The sequence below is a fragment of the Brachycentrus maculatus genome, unplaced genomic scaffold (genome assembly GCF_059751285.1).
Source record: "Brachycentrus maculatus isolate JH-2025_06_01 unplaced genomic scaffold, ASM5975128v1 h1tg000537l, whole genome shotgun sequence".
NCBI lineage: Eukaryota > Metazoa > Arthropoda > Insecta > Trichoptera > Brachycentridae > Brachycentrus > Brachycentrus maculatus.
The window spans coordinates 372,459-395,059 of record NW_028281283.1 but is presented as its reverse complement, the minus strand read 5'-3'; the positions used below and the strand labels follow the sequence as shown (position 1 = coordinate 395,059).

Here is a 22,601-nt window from a genome sequence, read left to right as displayed (position 1 = left end):
ATAGTGTTAATAAATAAAAATAAAATAACTATTTACGTAATACTGTTAATAAATAAAAATACGTTTTATTTTTACAGTTTCCTAATACCACACAAGATTTTATTTTATTTTAAAAAAATCAATACCATTTATTTAATTTATTATTAATCATACAAAATTACTGTTTTGGTTTTTAAATCAATAATTTTATCATTTGTCAAATCTAACCTCATTTAAAATTCCTACAATTTATTTCAAGTGGTTGAAAATAAATTAAAAGTAACATCATATTTTTTTAAGCTGGTTGTTTCTTTGTTATTTACGTTATCTTTATTTTCCGTTTTTTTTATTGATTCACGTTTGCGAAACCAGATTAACTATCTAATTTGTACATATCATATTTGAAACATGTCGACTTTAAGCAAGTTAATTTTATCTTCAGATAATTATTTACGTTGATTTTAAAAATTGATTTTATATTTAATTTTTTTAAACTTCTGTTTTTACCTTTCAATTCATTAATATAATTTTTTTAAATGTTTTTTTTACAAAAAAATAGCTTCCATTATACAAGGTTTTTTAAAAACTATTTTACTGTTTTACTTTGTCTTTCTTAGAACTAATTAAAAATACAAAATCATGTTTCTTACGAACGGCAGTAGAGAAAAACGAACGGCAGTACGAACGGCAGTAGAGAAGAGAAAAATTACTTTCGATTCATGAATATAATTTTTTTTTTAATGTTTTGTTACAAAAAAAAACTACTATTTTACTGGATTTTTCTAGAACTATATCACTGTATTACTTTGTCTTTCTTAGAATTAATTAAAAATACAAAATTCATGTTTCTTACGAACGGCAGTAGAGGGTATAGTTAGAGAAGGGAATGGAGGGAAGTGGTGTATGTGTTGTTTAAGTTAGAACAATGAAAGAATGGAAGAAGTGTAGAGGAATGTTTTATCATTTACAGATGTATTCATGGAGTTTAAATTTCAATGAATCTACAGATTTTCAAGCGTTCATAATTTCACATAAAAAAACCAACTGATTAGAGAAATTTAAGTTAATGTAAATAAAGATAGCAATTAGATACCACGTTTAATAAATTTTCATTTGGAGATTGAAATAGTATATAAAAAAAGGGGAAAAACTACGAGAAGTTATCCCATCTGAAGATCTTCTTCAAACCCTCATCCACACTCGATGGTGCATAGGGCACCACATCATATAAACGCAGTTTTATCTTGACGACATCTATCGTTTATCTTGTGAACATGAACACACATGAAGAAAAGGTGATCAGCCTCCCGCTTCAGTTACTAGTCTAGGGTAATATTGAATAAATATAAGAGTGAAAAAATCACTTATATTCACTTGACCCCCCCCCCCCCGAACCCGGGACCTCCAGTACGACCTGAAGATGTACAAGTGCTGAAATATAAATGAAATTTATACGAATTTTAAAACAAAAAACAAGGTCATTTTATTATGACATGAGTTTTAATTGCTCTTTCAAAACGATAATACCTAGGTATTATATGTTTAAATCCATAAGTAAATATTTAATCATATTTAAATGATTTCTAGTAAAAACCCTGAATAACGCAGAGATAATATTCTGTTTGCGTCCGTTTCTACTCATTAAGATACAGTCTGAAAACTGTGCAGCAAACTGAACATGTTTTTCGTGAAAATAGTATTTTTACTGGTAAGTTCAAATCTCTAACTAACCAACTAACTAACCATCACACCGCTTCCCCGCAGGGGTAGGCAGAGAGAATAGAACGCCACACTACACTGTCTTTGCAAACACTTTTCGCCTCTTCCACGTTCATGCATTTAATCATACATACCCGCCGATTGTTTCGACTCCTAACCTGACCGCTTTCAAGTATTTGTACCTGATCGTACCAAGTTCTTATCGGTCTTCCTCTCAAGTTCAAATCTCATTCTCTCAATTTCTTAAAGCAAACTCGATAGTCAACAAGGAAATTAGATTGACACAATTTTGTTGCCATAATCAGCCATACTTCCAAATATTTACTATACTACAATACTACCCACTTGTTAGTACCCATATATGGGTAGTAATTCAATAAATTTGAAAGAATGGCTGATTGTGGTGCCATCAGTTTAAAAAATGTATGAAGTAAAAATAGATGTGAAAGAGATACAAGACTATTTCATACATACAAGTCTCAAAAATTTTCGTGTTTAAAAATGGGCAGAATGGTAAACGTTTCACATGTATAAAGTGATCACTTAAGCCAGCCAAAATGCCAGGTCATAAAGCCTGGAAAGCTCAGACTTCCATTTTTTTAAAGATAGATGTTTTGCCCCTACAACTTTTGACACCCTTAATATTTTATATTGGCATTTATACCATTTTTGTTCATGTAAGATACTCCCTTAACTTCATATATACAACTTTTCTTTGGTAACTGTTCGTAAGAATTACAAGAGTATTGTTAAAGAAAATTGCCCATTTATCCTTTGTGTTTCTAACATCGGCTACAGAACTATTTCAAATTTTCTGGAAGCAAACTTTTAACTCTAAAATAATGTACTCAACGTCCTTAATTTAACACCTTAATTTCACTCCGTTTGCAAAAGCACGATGAATATCTAAATTTTTACTTTTAGAAGATTTCTAAAACATACCTTTCATATAATATTTGATTTACAGTAGAAAATATTGTTAACCCTTACTGGCCCAATGTCGAATCTCATTTGACAATGCTTATCTCAGCCTTGCGTTCTTTCCTTATATTATTACCATTCGAACATCTATCATACATCGTTTAACCGCATTTTCATCTGAGAGATCGCAGTGTGACTGCTCCCAATATGTATTCCATAGTAATTGATATAATAATTTTAAATTCTCAGTTTTCTGTAGTGCAAAATAAATTATTACTTTATTCATAGGTGTTGCCACATATATAACCAAAAAATATGGTTTGTTTTTATCTTTTTTTTATTTTTTGCAGTTCTTGGTGAACGAGGCTTTATCAGTATGTAACAGATGTTCAACAAGTAACGTAAAGTGCATATCACCAAGTCAATACCAATATTGTTCATATCCATCAGGTAAATTTAAATCATCCAATCGCCAAATATACCTTTTTTGGGTAAAAGTAATATTTTAAACATTTCAATTTGAGACACAAAAACGGTTTTTATTTGAAAACAAACAAACTTGAGATAGGCACAGTTCATGACCACGATCATTCTTCTTACCCTCATCCGCACTCAATGGTGCATAGGGTATTGATTCAGAGTTATCTTGATCGTTACTTACATGAAGGCAAGGTGATCACTCCTGCGCTTCAGGGCCCAGAAATATTAAATTAATATTAGAGTGTGAAATCACTAATATTTACTCTCAACCCCCCTCGGGAAATCAAACCCGGGACCTCCATCGCGGTAGCTAAACACGCAAACCATAATACTTTATGCACTATTTCAAAAAGTGGGCCTTAGACGTGTAATAGTTCATAATTAAATATTTTTGGATTTAATATAATATGATGTTCAGGATCACAAAAACAACGCTGTTATGGCAAAAGACATATGGTTAATAGTTCAAAACGCGCGATAAAGCGCGTCCCTGTAATGGCTGCTATTTTTTTCGCATGTATTTATTTTTGTCATTTTTTTAAAACCCTTATCCGCCCCCCAATGGTGCATAGGGCACTGTGTCATATAAACGCAGTGTTATCTTGATCGTTTACACATGAAGGAAGGATGATCAGCCCTCCGCTTCAGGTACCAGTCCATGGTAATATTGAATAAATATTACAGTGAAAATTTTAATTTTATTTATTTTACCCCCCTTGGAAATCGAACCCGGGACCTCCAGAACGGTAGCCGAGCGTGCTGACCATTACACTATTTTTTACATTACATTATTTTTGTCATAGTTACTCTTTTTCTGACTCTCACCCTCTCAAATCGAGGGTGTAGTAATGGAAACAATAATTATCTGAATATCTCTATGCTTTCAGATATTCCAATTATCAATACTATTTTCTCATGCAATCCTGGAGTGGTCTGTAACACCGAACAAGCTGCCGGTAACCCGTGCGTGGCTGGCTTCGACACTCCTGAGTGTACGTGTAAAACTTGCACTGGACAAATTGCCTGTATGAGTGATACCCAGTTCCAAGTCTGCGTTGGTAAGAACCAAAAATCTTGTATCGTTTTCAGATTTATTGGATACTTTTGGCACTTTCTTGGTTCTTATATTCTTTCTTATATTTTTTTACATTTATAGAATTTGAGAACAACTGAGAACTATAGAATTATATAATATTTATAGATTTTACATTCTACTAACTAAAGATACATAGAAATTTTTTCTCATGACGACTTTCGGAAAATTTTAATGTTTTTTTTTTTGATCATGGACTTCTTTAATTATGGTCTTAGTATTCGGAAAATTTCCTCAAGGTACACACAAGAAATTTAATCTTTCATCTTTTATTATGTCGAATTATTAACCCCAAGAACAACTCTAAATATCGATATCAAGGGTAAATTTGATATAACGTAAAAGTTCCAAAAAAAATGTAATTTTTCTTCATTCGCCGATAGCTTTGAAATTTTGTCACTACCTTACCTATGTTGTAATCGGTAAAAACGTGTTTTTTTTAATACATAATTTTTAACGTTTTTGATTGCGTTTTTGATTGCGTTTTTGAATTTTTATCGCTTCACATGCATTATGAAATTATACATATTAGAAATGTGTATATTCTATTTTATTTCTTTTCAATTCACCTTTAAGACTTTACTTCAACATTTTGAGTATGTCCAAATACTTGATCATAAATCTGGATTATCTCCAATTATAGGAGTTATTTTTCATATTATTTTTTAACATTTCAACATAGATAAAGAAGAATAAGATGTCTGGGCAGTTACGGGGCTTACGATCACTTAAATCAGCCTATGACAGTCATAAGCCCCGTAAATACCCAAACATCCATATTCTTCTTCATTTATGTTAAGATGTCAAAAAATAATATGAAAGACTTCGTTCAGTCATTTTTACAAAATCTAAGTAATGTTAGTGTAAAACCTAGAAAATTTTGTCTACCGGTTTCGAGACATACCGTCTCTTCGTCAAAATAAAAACGGGAGAACGATACATACAAACAATACATTAAAATCTCGGTGAGTGTCTCATATTTTGATGCATTCAGACTCAACATTTTAGAGATAATGGCTATAATATGTAATATAATTAGGATCAGAAACACGCGTCTATACTTTGGTAGGAAGTTGCGTTCCTGCCTACATTGCAAATCCATATAAAAACTAATTTATTTTCTGTGTTAAATTTATAATTTTTTCCAGGTCCGGATCCGATTGCCCCATTAATAACCTGCCCAACAGGAACGAAATGCAATTCCTTAAATGATGGTAGAGCATTCTGTGTCGCAGATGGTATTTCAGGATGTCCTGCTGACAGCGTTGTTGAAATACAGTGTACTACAGCTGGAAGGTTTCCACTGCCTAACACGAGTTGCAAGTAAGGATCACGGACGTGGAAATACAATCCCGATTTAAAAAATTCAATTGCGGAATGCATCGAAACACGTGTCTCAATAGATTTAAAGAAATAGTGGTATTTACTGAGTAAAATTGAAATTAGAAGTGGACAAATTTTGCCACAAAGTGACTGACGAATCAATTAATGAAAGAAATTCAATCCCTAGATCTCGAGACTGGTTCCAGAATTGAGCAAATGGGATTTTATAATATTTTTGCAAAGCAGAACTTCATGTTTTATTTTTAATTAATTTATCTTCTCACCCTTATCCGCATCCAATAGTGTATTGGGCACTGCATCGTATAGAAACTGAATTATCTTGATTGTTCTGATGAGCAAATCTTTGTAAATTTAAAAGAATCTTGATGTTTAAATCCAAATTCGTCGTAAGTACCCAAGTAGTAATATTGTGTGGACACTAGATGTCTCTTGCATATGATCTAAATGCGAGCAGACCGATACGAGTACACTTTCATGTATGTTTTATCAATATTTCTTCAAAGTTCCCAAGTGGTAATACTGTATGGACGCTAGATGTCTCTCGTGTATAATCTAGGTACAAGAAAACCATATATTTTATCGTTTTTTATTTAAACATATTTTGAAGACCTTATTTAATATTGTGCAGATACGAAAATATTTTTTATCTTTAAGAGTCTCAATTTAAATCAAATGATAATAAAATTGTATTCATTAGTATATATTACTGACATTTACTAATTTAATGTTTAATACTCGTTTCTTGGTTACTAAATATTCACACATATGAATACAAATTAAAAACTTGAATCCCATACGATAGGCTTCAGTCGTACTGGTTCATTTCACATATACCATATTATAAGAGTAATTATGTGATGACATATCGAAGTAAATAAATTAAATGAATTATCTTAAATTTTCAGGTCTTACTACATGTGTTCTGCAGTCAACAATACTTTGATGAGATATAATTACAACTGTACTGGAACATATAATTTCGACCCAACACTTCAGCGCTGCACAGCCTCCTACGTCTGTCCCAATGTCTAAAGTACTCGAAATATTAACGTACAAATCGACTTGGATTTAACTAAAATAATTGCTCAAAAGTTATCCCGTTCATGAATTGAAGCTCTTAGAATCATATCGCTCACTCCTTTCAAGAACGTCTTAAATCAAAAATCGTCAATTTTCAGTTGTGCATGTTTTCGGAATGCCCTGAAAATGTACTATATCCCAGCAAAAGCGGCATATTTTTAACTTAACAATTACCCGCTACAGGGCAGAATGTGCTGTTTTTGCATTTTGAGGAAAAGGTATTGTTTAATTATTTTTTTTAAATATACTTAATATTCTTCAAATGGAGAAAAAAACCTTTAGATTTTACTTTAAAAGATCTGTTGCACAGTAAAAAGTTCAATAAGTGGCTTGATATTTATTTTTAATACATTGTATTATATTTTTAAACTTTAAAAACGTTCTACTGAAAAATCAAGTTTTTTTATTTATGACGTTCTTGAAAGGAGTGAGCGATATGTATATTTATGGTTTAACACAGGTTATTTCTCTATTTACGTGAGATAATTTACCACAAAAATTTTCCGATATGGAAATATGATATATCCCTCATGTTTTGTAATACATCATATGCCTAGCTTAAGTCAAGTCTCGCATTTGATCTTCTTCCATCTGGAATAATCCTGGGATGCTCCAAAATATTTATCATTTTCACGTGTTTGACTACGTTTTATAAAAAAAATATTTCCTGTTCGGTTGACTTGGCAATTAACACACACAATGGACAAATAATAGGTTGGAAGGTTGATACGAACTTTTTGTGTAATTTTTGGTATTTTCAACAAATTTCTAATATTAATTTCATTCTAATTATAAACATGAAATAAATACAAAAGTATAAACAAAACAATTGTATTTTTTTTTCGTGAATATAATTGAAATCACTATTGTTTTCAAATATTATATAATCGTATATTTAAACACAAGAAAAAAATGATAACCTACCCTTCTTTCATTCGGTTATGTATTGCAAGTTAACGTTATGAAAATAATATACAGATGTCTCTTGCTGTAGAAAAACCACTCTGGTATTTTTCTCGTATTTTCATTATTGAATAACTACTAAACACGGATAGTAAATATCTAAATAGTCTTAGGTAGTTAAGATTATGGAAAATCTAGGACCTAATACAGAATTTTGAATGGTTTCGTAATTGTAATTTTTTTAAATTCTATTCATTTTTAGCTGTATTTTCTGTTCTATAAATACCGCCTTATGCGTATGTTTATATAAATATATATATATATATATATATTTATATATATATATATATATATATATATATATATATATATATATATATATATATATATATATATATATATATATATATATATATATATATACATATATATAAATATATATATATACATATATATAAATATATATATATATATATATATATATATATATATATATATATATATATATATATATATATATATATATATAAATATATATATATATATATATATATATATATATATATAAATATATATATATATATATATATATATATATATATATATATATATATATATATATATATATATATATATATATATATATATATATATATATATATATATATATATATATATATATATATATATATTATATATGTATATGTGTGTGTGTGTGTGTGTGTCTATTACTTGGTTACATGCGTACTTAGCGATAAATTTCTAGAAATATAGATATGAACCTACCTGCGTTCATATAGAGTCAAAACACGAGGTTATCAAATGCATTTACATAGGTAGATATGATTTTTTTTTTATATTTAGATCAGTATCAAGGAACTATGATAATAATCTATTTCAAAGGCTTCCGCTTGATGAAACGTGCTAAATCATCCTGGGTTATTCCAAGGTATATTTAAAACTAATTAGCGTTAATATTCCCCAAAGTGAACTGACATTTAGGTGTAAAAAAAATAGATAATGGCGCTGACGTCTGCAAAATGAACCAATTACAATAATAATTCAAATTTACCAATACTAATCGGTTTTTGTTGCTATCGTCGATCGTATTCCCAAACCTACTTACATCCATATCATAACAAATTAAAAGTAATTATTGTAATCATTTTTTCCACCTTTTTAAGATCGCTGCTTTGAACAAAGACTATACACGGTGTTTTAATGAAACTGAAATATCACTAGTAGAAATTAGAATTGATGTAACAGTTAATTTACAAAAACAACAAAAAAAAAACATGAATGCAGTCGAAATGCGATCTCCCAGACAAATGTGTGGCAAAACGATGTATGATATCTATCATATTTATGTATTAATTTTAAATCAAGCACAGATTTTTTGAGTCTACTAAGTTGTATTTTATTAACAAAAACACATAAAAAATTATATTGTGACAATTCGTTTCGCCTTGTTCGGGCATTATCAAACGAATGTGAAGATCAAATTGACTACGGTCCTTATGCAGCTATACAATTCTAAGTGACAGTTTTAACACGTGCAGCAATAATTTGATCTTCACATTCGTTTGATAATGCCCTAACAAGGCGAAACAATTGTCACAGTATAATTTTTTATGTGTTTTTGTTAATAAAATACAACTTAGTAGACTCAAAAAATCTGTGTTTGATTTAAAATTAATACATAAATTAAAATGGAGTTCTACAAATTAAACGCCAAATCAATAAATAAATAAATATCTATCATACATCGTTTTGCCATCTGTTTGAATGGAGAAGTAAGGAAGGAATGCAATGCTGAGATGGACATTATCAATAAAATAAGAAAGGTGCGTTGACGGTTTGGACATGTTGAATGAATGAGTGAGGAAGAACGGTAAAATAAATTTATGAGGCAAATATAGTTGGAAAAAGGAGCAGAGCAAGACCGAGAAAAACTTGGTACAATCAGGTGTGTCAAATACTTGAAATCAGTCAGGTTAGAAGTCGTAAAAATCGGCAGGTATGTTTGAGGAGATGCATGAACGTGGAAGAAGCGAGGAGTGTTTGCAAAGACAGAGTGGTGTGGGGTTCTATTCTCTGTGCCTACCCCTGAGGCTAAGCGGCGTGATGGTTAGTTAGTTAGAAAAAAACATGTTTACGTATGCTAGGTACAGTTGATTCAGCATAATTGGGCCACCGCCGCCGGTTAATTGAGGCAGCCGCTTAATTGAGCCAAATCTCAAGAAACAGAATGTACAAGCAAGTACATAATAGTAATTTACATCGCTTGTTTGGAACAGTATACTCCTCAATTGGATTGGAGCAATTAGGAAAATAAGAATATATTAGAATTTTCCGTTGCGACGAAAATAAATAATCAAAAGCATTGAGAAATAAATCATGAATTCAAGACTATAAAAAATAAGTGGAGATTATTTATTTATTAAAATTTCATATGCAGAAAAGAAATAATTACACTGGCGGGTTATTGCTAAAAAGCAATATCTTCCAACCAACCAAAAACAGACTAGTGATATTGATCAAAACGTTTGATACAGCGGTTTGCAATCAGAGGGTAGATAGTACTTGAACATTTAAAAAACATAAATTACAAAAGAAAACAATAAGGAGGGCAAAGGAAAAAGAGAGTTTAGAGAAGGTAGAGGAAAAAAACTAAGGGAGGAGATTTGAGGGACACTAAGGATTCTAATGATAAAAAGTTATATCTCAGACGTGTCTTATATGTTATTAGAGAAGGTGCATTTTTTACAAGAAGAGGTAATTCATTCCATAGTCTGGCCGCTTGGATAGAGGAATTACTGAAGAATGATGATTATCATGAAACATGTACATCGTTATTACATATATGCAGAAAAGCAATGATGCTTCTCATCAGAACTTAATGTCACTGCTTATTTTGATTATTATTTAAATATATTCCTCCCGATATACATATTCCAACTAACGAGAATGATCCTTATATATATATATATATATATATATATATATATATATATATATATATATATATATATATATATATATATATATATATATATATATATATATATATATATATATATATATATATATATATATATATATATATATATATATATATATATATATATATATATATATATATATATATATATATATATATATCTATATATATATATATATATATATACATATATATATATATATATATATATATATATATATATATATATATATATATATATATATATATATATATATATATGTAATAAAATACCTAGGTACCTACCTATACATTTTATTAAGTACTTACAAAAAGTACCTACATAAAACAGTTCTACCACCAGATGCCGCATGCGTCGCTCAGAATAAAACAAAAGACTTCCGATAATATTATTAACTGTCAGAATCAGATAGATAGATAGATAGATATAAAAATTATTATAAAGATTAATTAAGAATAAACTTTTAGTGTCGTTTCTTTAATTACAAAGCAACACATTGTTTATTTTATTATTATACACCCACTTTACATATTATTTACACTTAATTTTCAAAAGGAAAATATTACCACGTTATAAAACGACAATTTTGTTAATTGGAAATGGATTATGAAACATTAGATGTATTAAAACAATTACTACAATATGTTCGGAGTGAGAGAGAAAAATTAGAAGATGATCAAAGAAAACGATTAGAAGATAATCAAAGAAAACGTGGAAATTTAAGAACTAGTGATAAAATTAAAAATAAAAATCATGTGAAAAAAATTTCTACAAAATATAAAATAAAATATAATCCAGAAAAGAAGAATTTCGAAGCAGATTGTGTGAGCAGGAATCCAGTATTAGAATCGAAGGAAAATGCAAATGAACAATTAAAAGTTGTAAATTTGGTTAAATTAGAAGATATTTTAAAAGATCAGAATAAAAATGAAGACATACAAATAACACAGAAACAGTGCTTGAAAAATAAAAATAAAGTAGAAAAAACTTCTACGAAAGATAAAATAAAATATACTCCAGGAAAGAAGAATTTAGAAGTAGATTGTCTAAGTAGGAATCCAGTATTAAACTCGAATGAAAATGCAGATGAACAATTAAAAGTTGTAAATTTGGTTAGATTAGAAGATACTTTAAGAGGTCAGAATAAAAATGAAAGAATTCAAAAGATAAAAACAAATGGATTGAAAAAAAACTGTGTCTACTTTAAAAGGGTCAAGAAGAAAAAAAAAATACAAAAAAAAAGAAAGGAAAAAAAAGAACGAAAAAAAAAAAAAAGAAAGTTTCCTTTCTTTTTTTTTTTTAAAAAACAAGAAAGAAAAAAAAAGAAAAAAAAAAAGAAGGAAAAAAGAAAGAAAGAAAAAAAAAAAAAACTTATCATATCACTAAGCTTATACCAGTCCCTTCACTACAAGAAGATGTTACGGAGGACGAGTGAAAATTTTACTATGAATTTTCATCCCCAAGGGGGGAGATGTAATAAAATACCTATACATTTTATTAAGTACTTACAAAAAGTACCTACATAAAACAGTTCTACCACCAGATGCCGCATGCGTCGCTCAGAATAAAACAAAAGACTTCCGATAATATTATTAACTGTCAGAATCAGATAGATAGATAGATAGATATAAAAATTATTATAAAGATTAATTAAGAATAAACTTTTATTGTCGTTTCTTTAATTACAAAGCAACACATTGTTTATTTTATTATTATACACCCACTTTACATATTATTTACACTTAATTTTCAAAAGGAAAATATTACCACGTTATATATATATATATAAATATATATTTAAATATATATGTTCTTACTAGAATTATGTGTAACTACTTTTTTGTGTACGATTTTTTGAAAATAAGATACACATATGTTGTTTTTTAGCCATTAACTGAATTGGAAGTAAAAAAATGCGGAGGTCCTTACCAAAAAGTTACATTTCCAATATTGCACAACTAGATCCAAATTAAATGCAAATCTGTTCTGTTTACTGTATTCTATCGAAATCTTAATTAAAGTTGCGACAAAACGTGACCAATCCTGAGTCGAGCCAATATGAAATCATTTAATCGTACCAAAACGTAACAATTTTACAAGCTAGAATTCCTTATTACTTAAAATCCTTTATTATTGAAAAGTAACGTTTTGGTGAGGGCCTCTACATTTATAAATTTACGAATATAAACTGATATCGTACCAGAGAAGTTGTGCTCAATAAGACAACATATACCCAATATTTTTTTTAATTAACTAAAAAATACATGTATGAGAGCAGTATTGCAATATAATATGGCCATAATATTAAAGTTATAATACGCATCAAAGTTTGTGATTCCTGGTTCATGGTATTTTATAAAAATACATGTCAAGTAATAATGATTACATGTGCGACTAATTTTGTGCAACGAAATGTGCATCATAATTAATGAAACAGTATAAAGGGACAATCCAATCTTAATATATAAACATTTAAAATTACTGCCGGTACGTGGAATATTGTGGATGAGTATCATCGTTGAACAACAGACTAGACAAAAATATCGAAATCCTTTAGTACACAACCATGATACACGATTTACACACAACGAAGGTTTGATAGTCCCAAGAATTAACAATAAATATGGGAGTCGAACACTGCAATATATCGTTCCGAACATTTTTAATTTGTTGCCGACGGATGTTAGAGGTCAAAATAAAATATGGAACAAAGGCGAAATGAAGGAATGGGTAAATGATCAAGAGTTAATTTTATGAATATTTTTAAATGTTTATATTCTTAATTTTTTTCTCTTTTTTGTGTCTACGTTGGGTTAAAATAGTTAAAAACAATAAAATGTATTAAAAAAGAACTCCACCGACAAGACACACAAAGTGGCTTGGTGGGTCTCTGCAAAAAAATAAATAAAAAAAGTTGTAAATATGAATAAATTGTGATTAAATAAATGTATACAAAAAAAAGAAAAAAAAGTAAAGTATATTTCATGTTTCCGTTTTCATTTTTGTAGAAACAAGAAAACATTTTTAAATTGATTTGTCACAGGAAGGCAATTATCTAATTAAATCACACAATACGTTAAAGATCACATTTTATCTGAATCTTCATCACAAGTTAATTATAATCGGATACATCAAAGGGACTTTCCTACCATGCAGGACGCGTTTAAGTCGTAAATCTGAGACAAAACATATTTCCCTTTATTCAATTATGTAGTATTTAATCTTGAACACAACTCCCCGATTTATTTTAGACTGTATGTAACATAAAAATATATTTACAACATTTTGAGTGTGTCCAAATACTTGTTACAAATTTGGATAATCTCCAATTATAGGAATTATTTTTCATATTATAAACTAAAATTAATAAAACGAAAATGATATTTACTTTTCTCATGTATGTGATTATAATCCAGGATTCGGACTTCACATACAATTGAAAGAGTTTCTTCTTAATAAATCTGCTTCTTTCATCTCACAATAGATTTAGAAACTAGATCTAGAATCACTAGCAATGTTTCGAAATTGAATATTATATATTTATATATATATATATATATATATATATATATATATATATATATATATATATATATATATATATATATATATATATATATATATATATATATATATATATATATATATATATATATATATATATATATATATATATGTAGAACTTCTTAGAATTTGAGTAGTGTGGTTGTTTACCATGGGTAGAATTGGTGAGTGTTACACGTATGTTAAGTGATCACAAACCAGCCTATGACGGTCGTAAGCCCCGTAAATGCCCAGACTTCCGTATTTTTCTTCATTTATGTTGAGATGTCAAGAAATAATATAAAAATATATTATATAAAAACAATTTTTCATACTAATACCACCATGTAGATTTTAGTTGAACGACAACGTAAATCGTGCAGATTTCAATAATTTAATATAGATAAATAACAAATGTACGTATGTGTACAGATCTTAAAGATAAATAATACATTGAAATGATAAAATTGCATGTTTTTAAAAGATACATAAAATGATTATGGTTTTATTTTAAACATATGTATGTCGCCAGTGTCGGACCTAAACATATTTGTTCACTTGACACAGGCGCCCAGGCACTTGGTGAAAAGTTAAGGAAGAATTGTATACTCGTATTAGTATCAATTTACAAACTTTTTTATTCCCGACCCTTTTCAGTGAGTGACGGAATGCTAGATCCAGTCCTGAATGTTCCCACTTATTCCAGATGTTGCACTTTTTGTATTCTATAATTATTCGTAAATTTGAAAGAGAAACTTCACAATTCACATATGGAATTAATATGCTTTAAGTATAGTTTTCTATATGTACTCCCGAAGAACCCATAGCCATAATATTTCACACCATTAATTTTTATTGAACTGTTATTGAATCAAATTATCCTAAAAGAGTATAGGAATATAACTACTAAATAATAATATAATTACCTTCGTATTATAAAATTCCTGTAATAAAAATCGTATGTATAAAGTTGTGACAATATTTTTGTAAAAAAGCGATTAGTACAAATATTCATGGGTTTTTTTAAATCACTGGGTGAAAACAACTAACGGCGGATACTTAATATTGACTAGAGTTTTATCAAAATTCCAACAAGAGACTTTTCATTATTAATTTAAAAAAAATGTACAAGAAATCTTCTTTCATTGCTGAAACTGATAATTTACCAAATCAATTAGTGAAATGAACCAAAAATCATTAGGTACTTCAACCAGCCGATGACAAGTAGTAAACCATGAAAATGCCCAGATAAACTCATAAAAAATGGCTAAACATTCTGACAGTTAACAGAAAAAAATATTTAGAGATATATACACCATTCGACAGCTAGTATATTGTTTTACACCTTGCTAAAGATGGCAATCGTGTACCGGAGAAGTAAAAGTATTTTATTATTTACTGATTTTTCATTCCTTTGTGAAATTACATGATTTAAACATAAAAATATAACACTTGATTAATACAATTTTTTTTAAATTTATTATTGGACTATTCGAGAATATCTGTAGTTCTCCAAACTAGTCGCGTTCACATTAATAAACTCAAAAGGTGGTCTTAGGCAATCGTTTTATCTCCATATTTAAATCAATCAAGTATTTTGTAAACGTAATTGTCATTGTCAATTTAATATAGGCAATTCTTATTAATTTGTCTGATTTTATGCCTGATACGAATCATCTATCTCTGTTGCGCGTTACTGACACGCGTGAATGATTTATGAATAATGAAATAGAATTTTAAGATAAGTAAATAATACGAACCGACTAATCAAGATTGGAAAAGATTTTTTATTGATTTTTTCGTACTGGCAGATGTTAGTATCTCAGTGATATTCGTGGGATAAACAGACCATCATATTTCCCTCAATTTTCAACGATGGATGTCGAGAAGGTTTCTTACAGGAGACAAGTGATAGCCACTCTATCATGTGAGTTTATTGTCATTTGTGTGGGTTTTAATATATTTATTTTATAAACAATTGGTATATTCAACATACATAAAAGCATTTTTATGTTTCATATATATATATATATATATATATATATATATATATATATATATATAATATATATATATATATATATATATATATATATATATATATATATATATATATATATATATATATATATATATATATATATATATATGTTTGTATGCAGGTGTGTAGTAACATCTGCTAGTGGTTTACTTTTTCTTTTTAATATTTATGGTAAAAAATTCACCGACATTTTTTCAAAGTTTATTTACTACGAAAACTATAGTTGTGAATGTTAGCAATTGCTCCCTGAAACATGGTGTAATATCCAAGGATTTGAAAGAAACGACACCTTTAAAAGATAAAGTTTAAAAAAGTCTTCTGAGATTGTTCATCTGGGCGTTTGGATATTAAATAAACATTGTTTCAAAAATCAATATTATTTGAGTAATAATTAATTTTTATTTTACTATTAAAACAAAACAAAAATTATATTGTCCTTTGATACTAAAGAAAAGTAAATAATATGTGCATGTTGGTCATAGTGCATGTTGGTCTTCGGGTCGACCAAAAATCGCATGTGTTAGACATTTTGTGTAGTTTTGAGTGTGTAAATGGTGCTATGGTGGTGAAGGGTAGTATTGTTTGCATGCTGTGTTAGTGATTGTCCTGACGAAGAGACGGGTACGTCTCGAAACCGGTAGACGTAAAAATCTCGGTGAGTGGTTATATACTAATTTTATTAACATTTTTGTAAAAAAATAAATAAGTAAAAATGACTAACCACAAAGTAAATGCTTTAAATATTAATAATATTGAGAATAAAATAATATGTTGTTTGTTACTTGAAAGTTAACAGAAACAAATTACAACAATTAATACAAATTTTTATTTCAATTTGACTATTTTCACTACGTCATAATACAATCTAGTAGCGAACATGAATTCACATTTTTACTGTCATTGTTAACAATTGTAGAACAAATATTTTCGGTAATACCGCTTCAATTCATATATCCCGACATTTTGACCCATATAAAGTTCGTCGAAACCCGGGAAAACATAATACTACGTAGGATTACACAAAAAAAACCATGGCAACAATTTGTTTTCTCAATTACAATAATCAAATATAATCTATCACTGCGACCATTTAACAACCTGGCATATCACAACTGTGCATCACTAGATTTTAATATTGGTTTCCTCATAGTTTTACATTTAAAAAATATGTTTTTATTAGTAAGCGAAATTCACGTTTGTATTTTGTCTAAATAAATCGTGCAGTCACATAAGGCATACTTTAATATGTATGTATGTATCTATAATACAATATTACTTGTGTACTCAATTTCTTAATAAAAGGTGTCCTACAGCCTCCAGCGCTGGAACTGAAAGTCGTCCGAATGCGTCTTAAACAAGATCGCAAGAAATTTTGCGAGAACGGCAAAATTATAAAATCAACATCTCTTTATTTTAAATTTAAATTTAACATCATTTTGAGTGTGTCTAAATACTTGTCCACAAATCTGGATTATCTCCCGTTGTAGGAGTTATTTTTCATATTATCATTTGACATCTCAACACAGATGAAGAAGAATATGAATGTCTGGGCATTTACGTAACTCCGTCATAGGCTGGTTTAAGTGAACACTTTACACACGTGTTACATTCACCAATTCTACCCATGATTGGCAACCACTTTACTCAAATTCTTGGAAGTTCTATATTTATTATTTAATTTTAAAACATTGTACAAAAGGCTTCGTCGTGACGCCAATAGATGTTTCTAGTGAAAATGATCGTGATTCTTGTACAATGTTTCAAAAATGTATCATATATATAGGACTTCCAAGAATTTGAGTAGTGTGGTTGTCAATCATGGGGAGAATTAGTGAATGTTACGCGTATGTAAAGTAACCACTTAAACCAGCCTATGACTTCAGAAATCAAAATTCTTCTTCATCTTTGTCGGAATGTCAAAAAATAATATGACATTTAAATTTGTTTTTAAATTAATCAAATTTATGAAAATGCAAACATGCGCAGTATTCGTGATAGTCGCGATCAGATTACAATCAACATTTATCAATAGTATTTTATCGGACATTGCATTAGTGAAAAAAACACGTTATTAATTAACAATTAGTACTTAATTAATGAACCACCCTCTTCACCTTATATTAATTTGGCTTTAGCTTTTTCACGTGTAACTTGTTTTTAAATACGGACATAACATATACATACTTGTATACACGATAATACTCTTACTTTTTCATTGAAATTAGAGTAACTTCATAAGTTGTATAATCACTCACAAAATCATGTATGATGTTTATGATAAGAAAATATTTAAAAAAATGATAAAATCTTTTCTTGAATGTTTTTCGCAGATACTATGTGGCACGTTTTATAAAATAAACTTTGTAAAATAAAAACAACTTTGTTTTAACCACTTTTTATTGGTACACTTAATCCAATCACTTTATCAACATTTAGGAGTTTGTAAAATCATATTTTTAAATCATATTTTTTATATCGTATTTTCGTATGGTGTACGGAGTGCGTGGAAGTTTTTGATAAGGGAAGGTTATTAACTATGAGTATTTAAATGTTTTAGAATTCAGTACGTAAACCCTGATGATGACAAGGTTCACGTCGAAACCAGTTGAATAAATTGTACCAATAAAAAGTGGTTAAAACAAAGTTTGTTTTATTTTATAAAGATGTTAAAATCTCTTCAATTGGATAAATATTTTACATTTTTGACATCTTAACATGGGTAAAGAAAAATGTGGTCTGAGTCTGAATAAGAATATATAAGTCTGATTAATTACATGGCTTATGACCTGTCATAGGCCGCATGTCACTTTACACGCGTGTAACATTTACCATTCTACTCCTATAACAGATAATAAGCCCCGTAAATACTAAGACTTCCATATTCTTCTTCATCTATATTCAGATGTCTATAAAAATGTAATGCATATATTATTTCATTCTTTTGTTTTTAGGCACCTTGATAACGGCCACCGCCGGAACAGTTTTGGGTTGGACGTCTCCGAGTCTCCCGAAACTGGAAGGAGACGACTCCCTTATCCCCATCACTCCAGACCAGGGATCCTGGATCGCTTCCATGATGATTCTGGTATCCACCATCAGCGTATTACCAGGAGCCTTCTTTGCCGACAAATACGGAAGGAAGAAGACCCTGCTATCTGCCTGCATACCTTACTCCATTGGATGGATCCTGATTATATTCGCCACCCGACCCATGGATCTCTACCTGTCGCGAGCTTTCTCTGGCTTAGGACATGGCATAGTCTACACGGTGGCACCGATGTACATTGGAGAAATTGCGTCTGACAGTGTTAGAGGCGCCCTTGCCTGCCTAATAACGTTCATGAACAAAGTAAATAACTCCATCAATTCTATATCTTAAAGTGACTATGCAAATTTAAATCTAAAACGACTAATCTAATATCCTTAAATGATATTTATATGCATACTTCCTAGCTATTGTTTATTATTAAGATTTATCGATCAATCTCATATTAAAATCTAATACTCGTATTCCTGCATACATATGAACTGCCAATTTAGTTACTGAGTAAAGGGTTATAGAATCGTTACTATTCCATTTGATACAAATAATGTATGATCTTATTTAAAACATCATAACAAATAATTATGTAAGGATCTTGCATATATTTCAAAATACGTTTTAGTATACTTTCTATAGTTTTTAGCCAACCTAAGCAATGAATATAATAATACTCGTGCAATGAACTATGTACATATATCGCTCACTCCTTTCAAGAACGTCATAAATCAAAAAACTTGATTTTTCAGGAGAACTGTTTTAAAGTTTAAAAATATAATACAATGTATTAAAAATAAATATCAAGCCACTTATTGAACTTTTTATTGTGCAACAGATCCTTTTAGGTAAAGGTTTTTTCCCATTTGAAAAATATTAAGTATATTTGAAAAAATAATTAAACAATACCTTTCCTTCAAAATGCAAAAACAACACTTTCTGCCCTGTAGCGGGTAAATATTAAGATAAAAATATGCCACTTTTGCTGGGATATAGTACATTTTCTGGGCATTCCGAAAACACGCACAACTGAAAACTGACCATTTTTGATTTATGACGTTCTTGAAAGGAGTGAGCGATATGCATTATTTTTATTAACAATGAATTATCATCAGTTCATATTATTTATTTTAGTGGAGATATTTTAGTACCTACAATCGTAGAAGAGTCACAAATACCCATAGTAATAATCATAATGTTGTATGAAACACTGCATTTTTAATCAAATCGGTTCAGTAATTTCCTTTTTTGTTCATCTTACATTTCGGAATGTTAATTGCATGATGAATTATTCATTTTCTCTTCGTATTTCATGATATATACCTATTCTAAATTAAAAACCGATTGCTAAGCATTGCAAATAAAAAATATTATGAAAGCAAAATTTTGGGTTCGTTCACATGTACGGATGTAACCATATTTTGTTGCACTAAAGACTAAATAGGTACAAGAAATTTTAATAAAATTTGTTTGTTTTTTTCAGGCGGGAATTCTAACCCAGTATTCTATTGGACCGTATGTATCGATAAAGGTTCTAGCTGGAATCAACTTGGTCCTCCCATTACTGTTCGCTGCAACCTTCTTTTTTCAACCCGAATCCCCATATTACGCCATCAAAAAGGGTAATTCGGACGAAGCGCAGAAACTCCTCAAGATCCTACTTAAAAAAAGTGACGTCAAAATGGAATTCAACAAAATTGATGGATTAATAGCTGAACAAACCAAGAACAAAGGCAAATGGTCAGATTTGATCATGATCTCCGGGAATAGAAGAGCTCTCTTCGCCATATTGGTAGTTATTATGACGCAACAGTTCTGCGGCAGCTCGGCCATCACGGCGTATGCCCAGGAAATATTCGCGGAGGCCGGAGGCAACATCAGCTCTAGCGTATCCTCCATAATAATCGGGTCCGTTCAACTCGTCGTCTGTTTCATGTCTGTAATCCTGGTGGACCGAGCTGGAAGGAAGCCACTCTTGTTGATATCATCTATTGGCGTCACTGTGACTAACGTTATAATGGGGACCTATTTCTACGTCAAGTCGATAGATCCAGCAAGCACCGAGGACATCAGTTGGTTGCCGATTGCGACCATTATAATTTTCGTCGTCAGTTATAACACGGGATTAGCCGCAATACCGTTCGCCATGGTGTCGGAGATGTTTCCCGCCAACATCAAGCTCCAAGCCTGTAGCACCATACAGATATCGTGCGCCCTCCTTACCTTCGCTGTCACTAAGCTCTTCCAGGTGATCAAGGACTCCTACGGGACCTACGTTTCCTTCTGGATATTTGCCTTATTCTCCGTTGTTGGCTTCGCGTACATTTTGTGGCAGATTCCTGAAACTAAAGGGAAATCTTTCGAGGTCATCCAAGATAAGTTGAATCGTGTAAAGCCGTATACCATCAAAGAGTAAGTAGAAACTAAACTCTGCAGGAGGAATACTGAGTAATCATTTGATAGGACTAGTCATAGTTTTAAGGTAAGCAATTCAAACATGCATTTTTTTTTACTTTTAAACCCTTTTTTACTATTAAAACCTATTTTTTTCATGTATGTATTTGACAAGAAGTAAAGATTTTCATATAATCTGTACTTTTCATGTTTAATGGACGTTTTTATAATGCTCTTAACTTTCTATGTGCCACGTTCCTTATTTTTTACTCCACAGCCTGTGGGTACATCCACACGTTCCAAACGTGGTATCAAATTGCTTTAAAATAATTTATTTGATTAAATGTGATAATAATTTTAAATATTTAGTATTTATTGATAATTAATATACATTATTTTGTTAATTCTGTGTATTTTTTATTGCCATTATCATTAAGTTACTATTCAAATTCATTTATTATGTATAGATTTTTCTTATACCTTATTTGGAAAAAATTTATATCTTTTTCAAATTATTTTTTAATTCTACCATTTTTATTGTATAAATCTAAATAACGTGATATCCAAATAAATATGTATTTAAATCTGATATCTAAATAAGTAATAATGATAAGATCCGTTATTCAGAAGATTTGCGTCGGTGGATCTAGCTTTCTAACTGATCCGTTCACAAAGACGAGTTCAATTGAACGATGGATATTTTGTCGGTGAATTATCGCGACTCACTAATTCATGGATTCATTGATAAATTGACTTAAAAAAATGCTTGAAACTTTTTACTATCATACCCTTCCTTTTTCTACAAATTTTCCCTTCGATCATTTTTAAAACGATGAATCTGTGACTAAATAAACCAGACAACTAGCAAGTGTTAGTGAAGTAGATCACTCAATCACAGAACGGGTTGTTTTGATCCAGCCGTTCATAAACGATTCACGTCTATAAAAACAGAGGATTCGTAACATTTATATTCCAAAGCAAAAAAAGGGTTTAATCTCTTTTTTTCTGACGATCATTTTTAAAACAATAAATCTGCGACTCAATAAACCAGAGAAGTAGTAAGGA

The 22,601-nt window shown here is 29.7% G+C and overlaps 2 protein-coding genes across 3 annotated transcripts; both read left to right on the top strand.

Annotated features, from left to right (window-relative positions):
• Positions 1-1,137: 1,137 nt before the first annotated feature.
• LOC148301596 (uncharacterized) lies at positions 1,138-19,186 on the top strand. Of its 2 annotated transcripts, none has more exons than XR_015838778.1 (7): positions 1,138-1,456; positions 1,567-1,687; positions 2,970-3,069; positions 3,987-4,157; positions 5,341-5,515; positions 6,442-6,649; positions 7,042-7,445. XR_015838778.1 is itself a non-coding variant. In XM_088273058.1 (7 exons), exons 2-6 carry the CDS (start codon positions 1,658-1,660, stop codon positions 6,566-6,568), a joined length of 603 nt encoding a protein of 200 aa, XP_088129184.1. In that variant the 5' UTR covers positions 1,138-1,456; positions 1,567-1,657; the 3' UTR covers position 6,569; positions 19,057-19,186. The 2 variants fall into 2 exon arrangements, 1 of the variants encoding a protein (XP_088129184.1); XM_088273058.1 differs by lacking the exon at positions 7,042-7,445 and adding an exon at positions 19,057-19,186 and having other exon boundaries at positions 6,442-6,569.
• On the top strand, positions 15,940-21,665 carry LOC148301595 (facilitated trehalose transporter Tret1-like). Its single transcript, XM_088273053.1, has 3 exons — positions 15,940-15,991; positions 19,057-19,454; positions 20,587-21,665. Exons 1-3 carry the CDS (start codon positions 15,940-15,942, stop codon positions 21,556-21,558), a joined length of 1,422 nt encoding a protein of 473 aa, XP_088129179.1. The 3' UTR covers positions 21,559-21,665.
• The last annotated feature ends 936 nt before the right edge of the window (positions 21,666-22,601 follow it).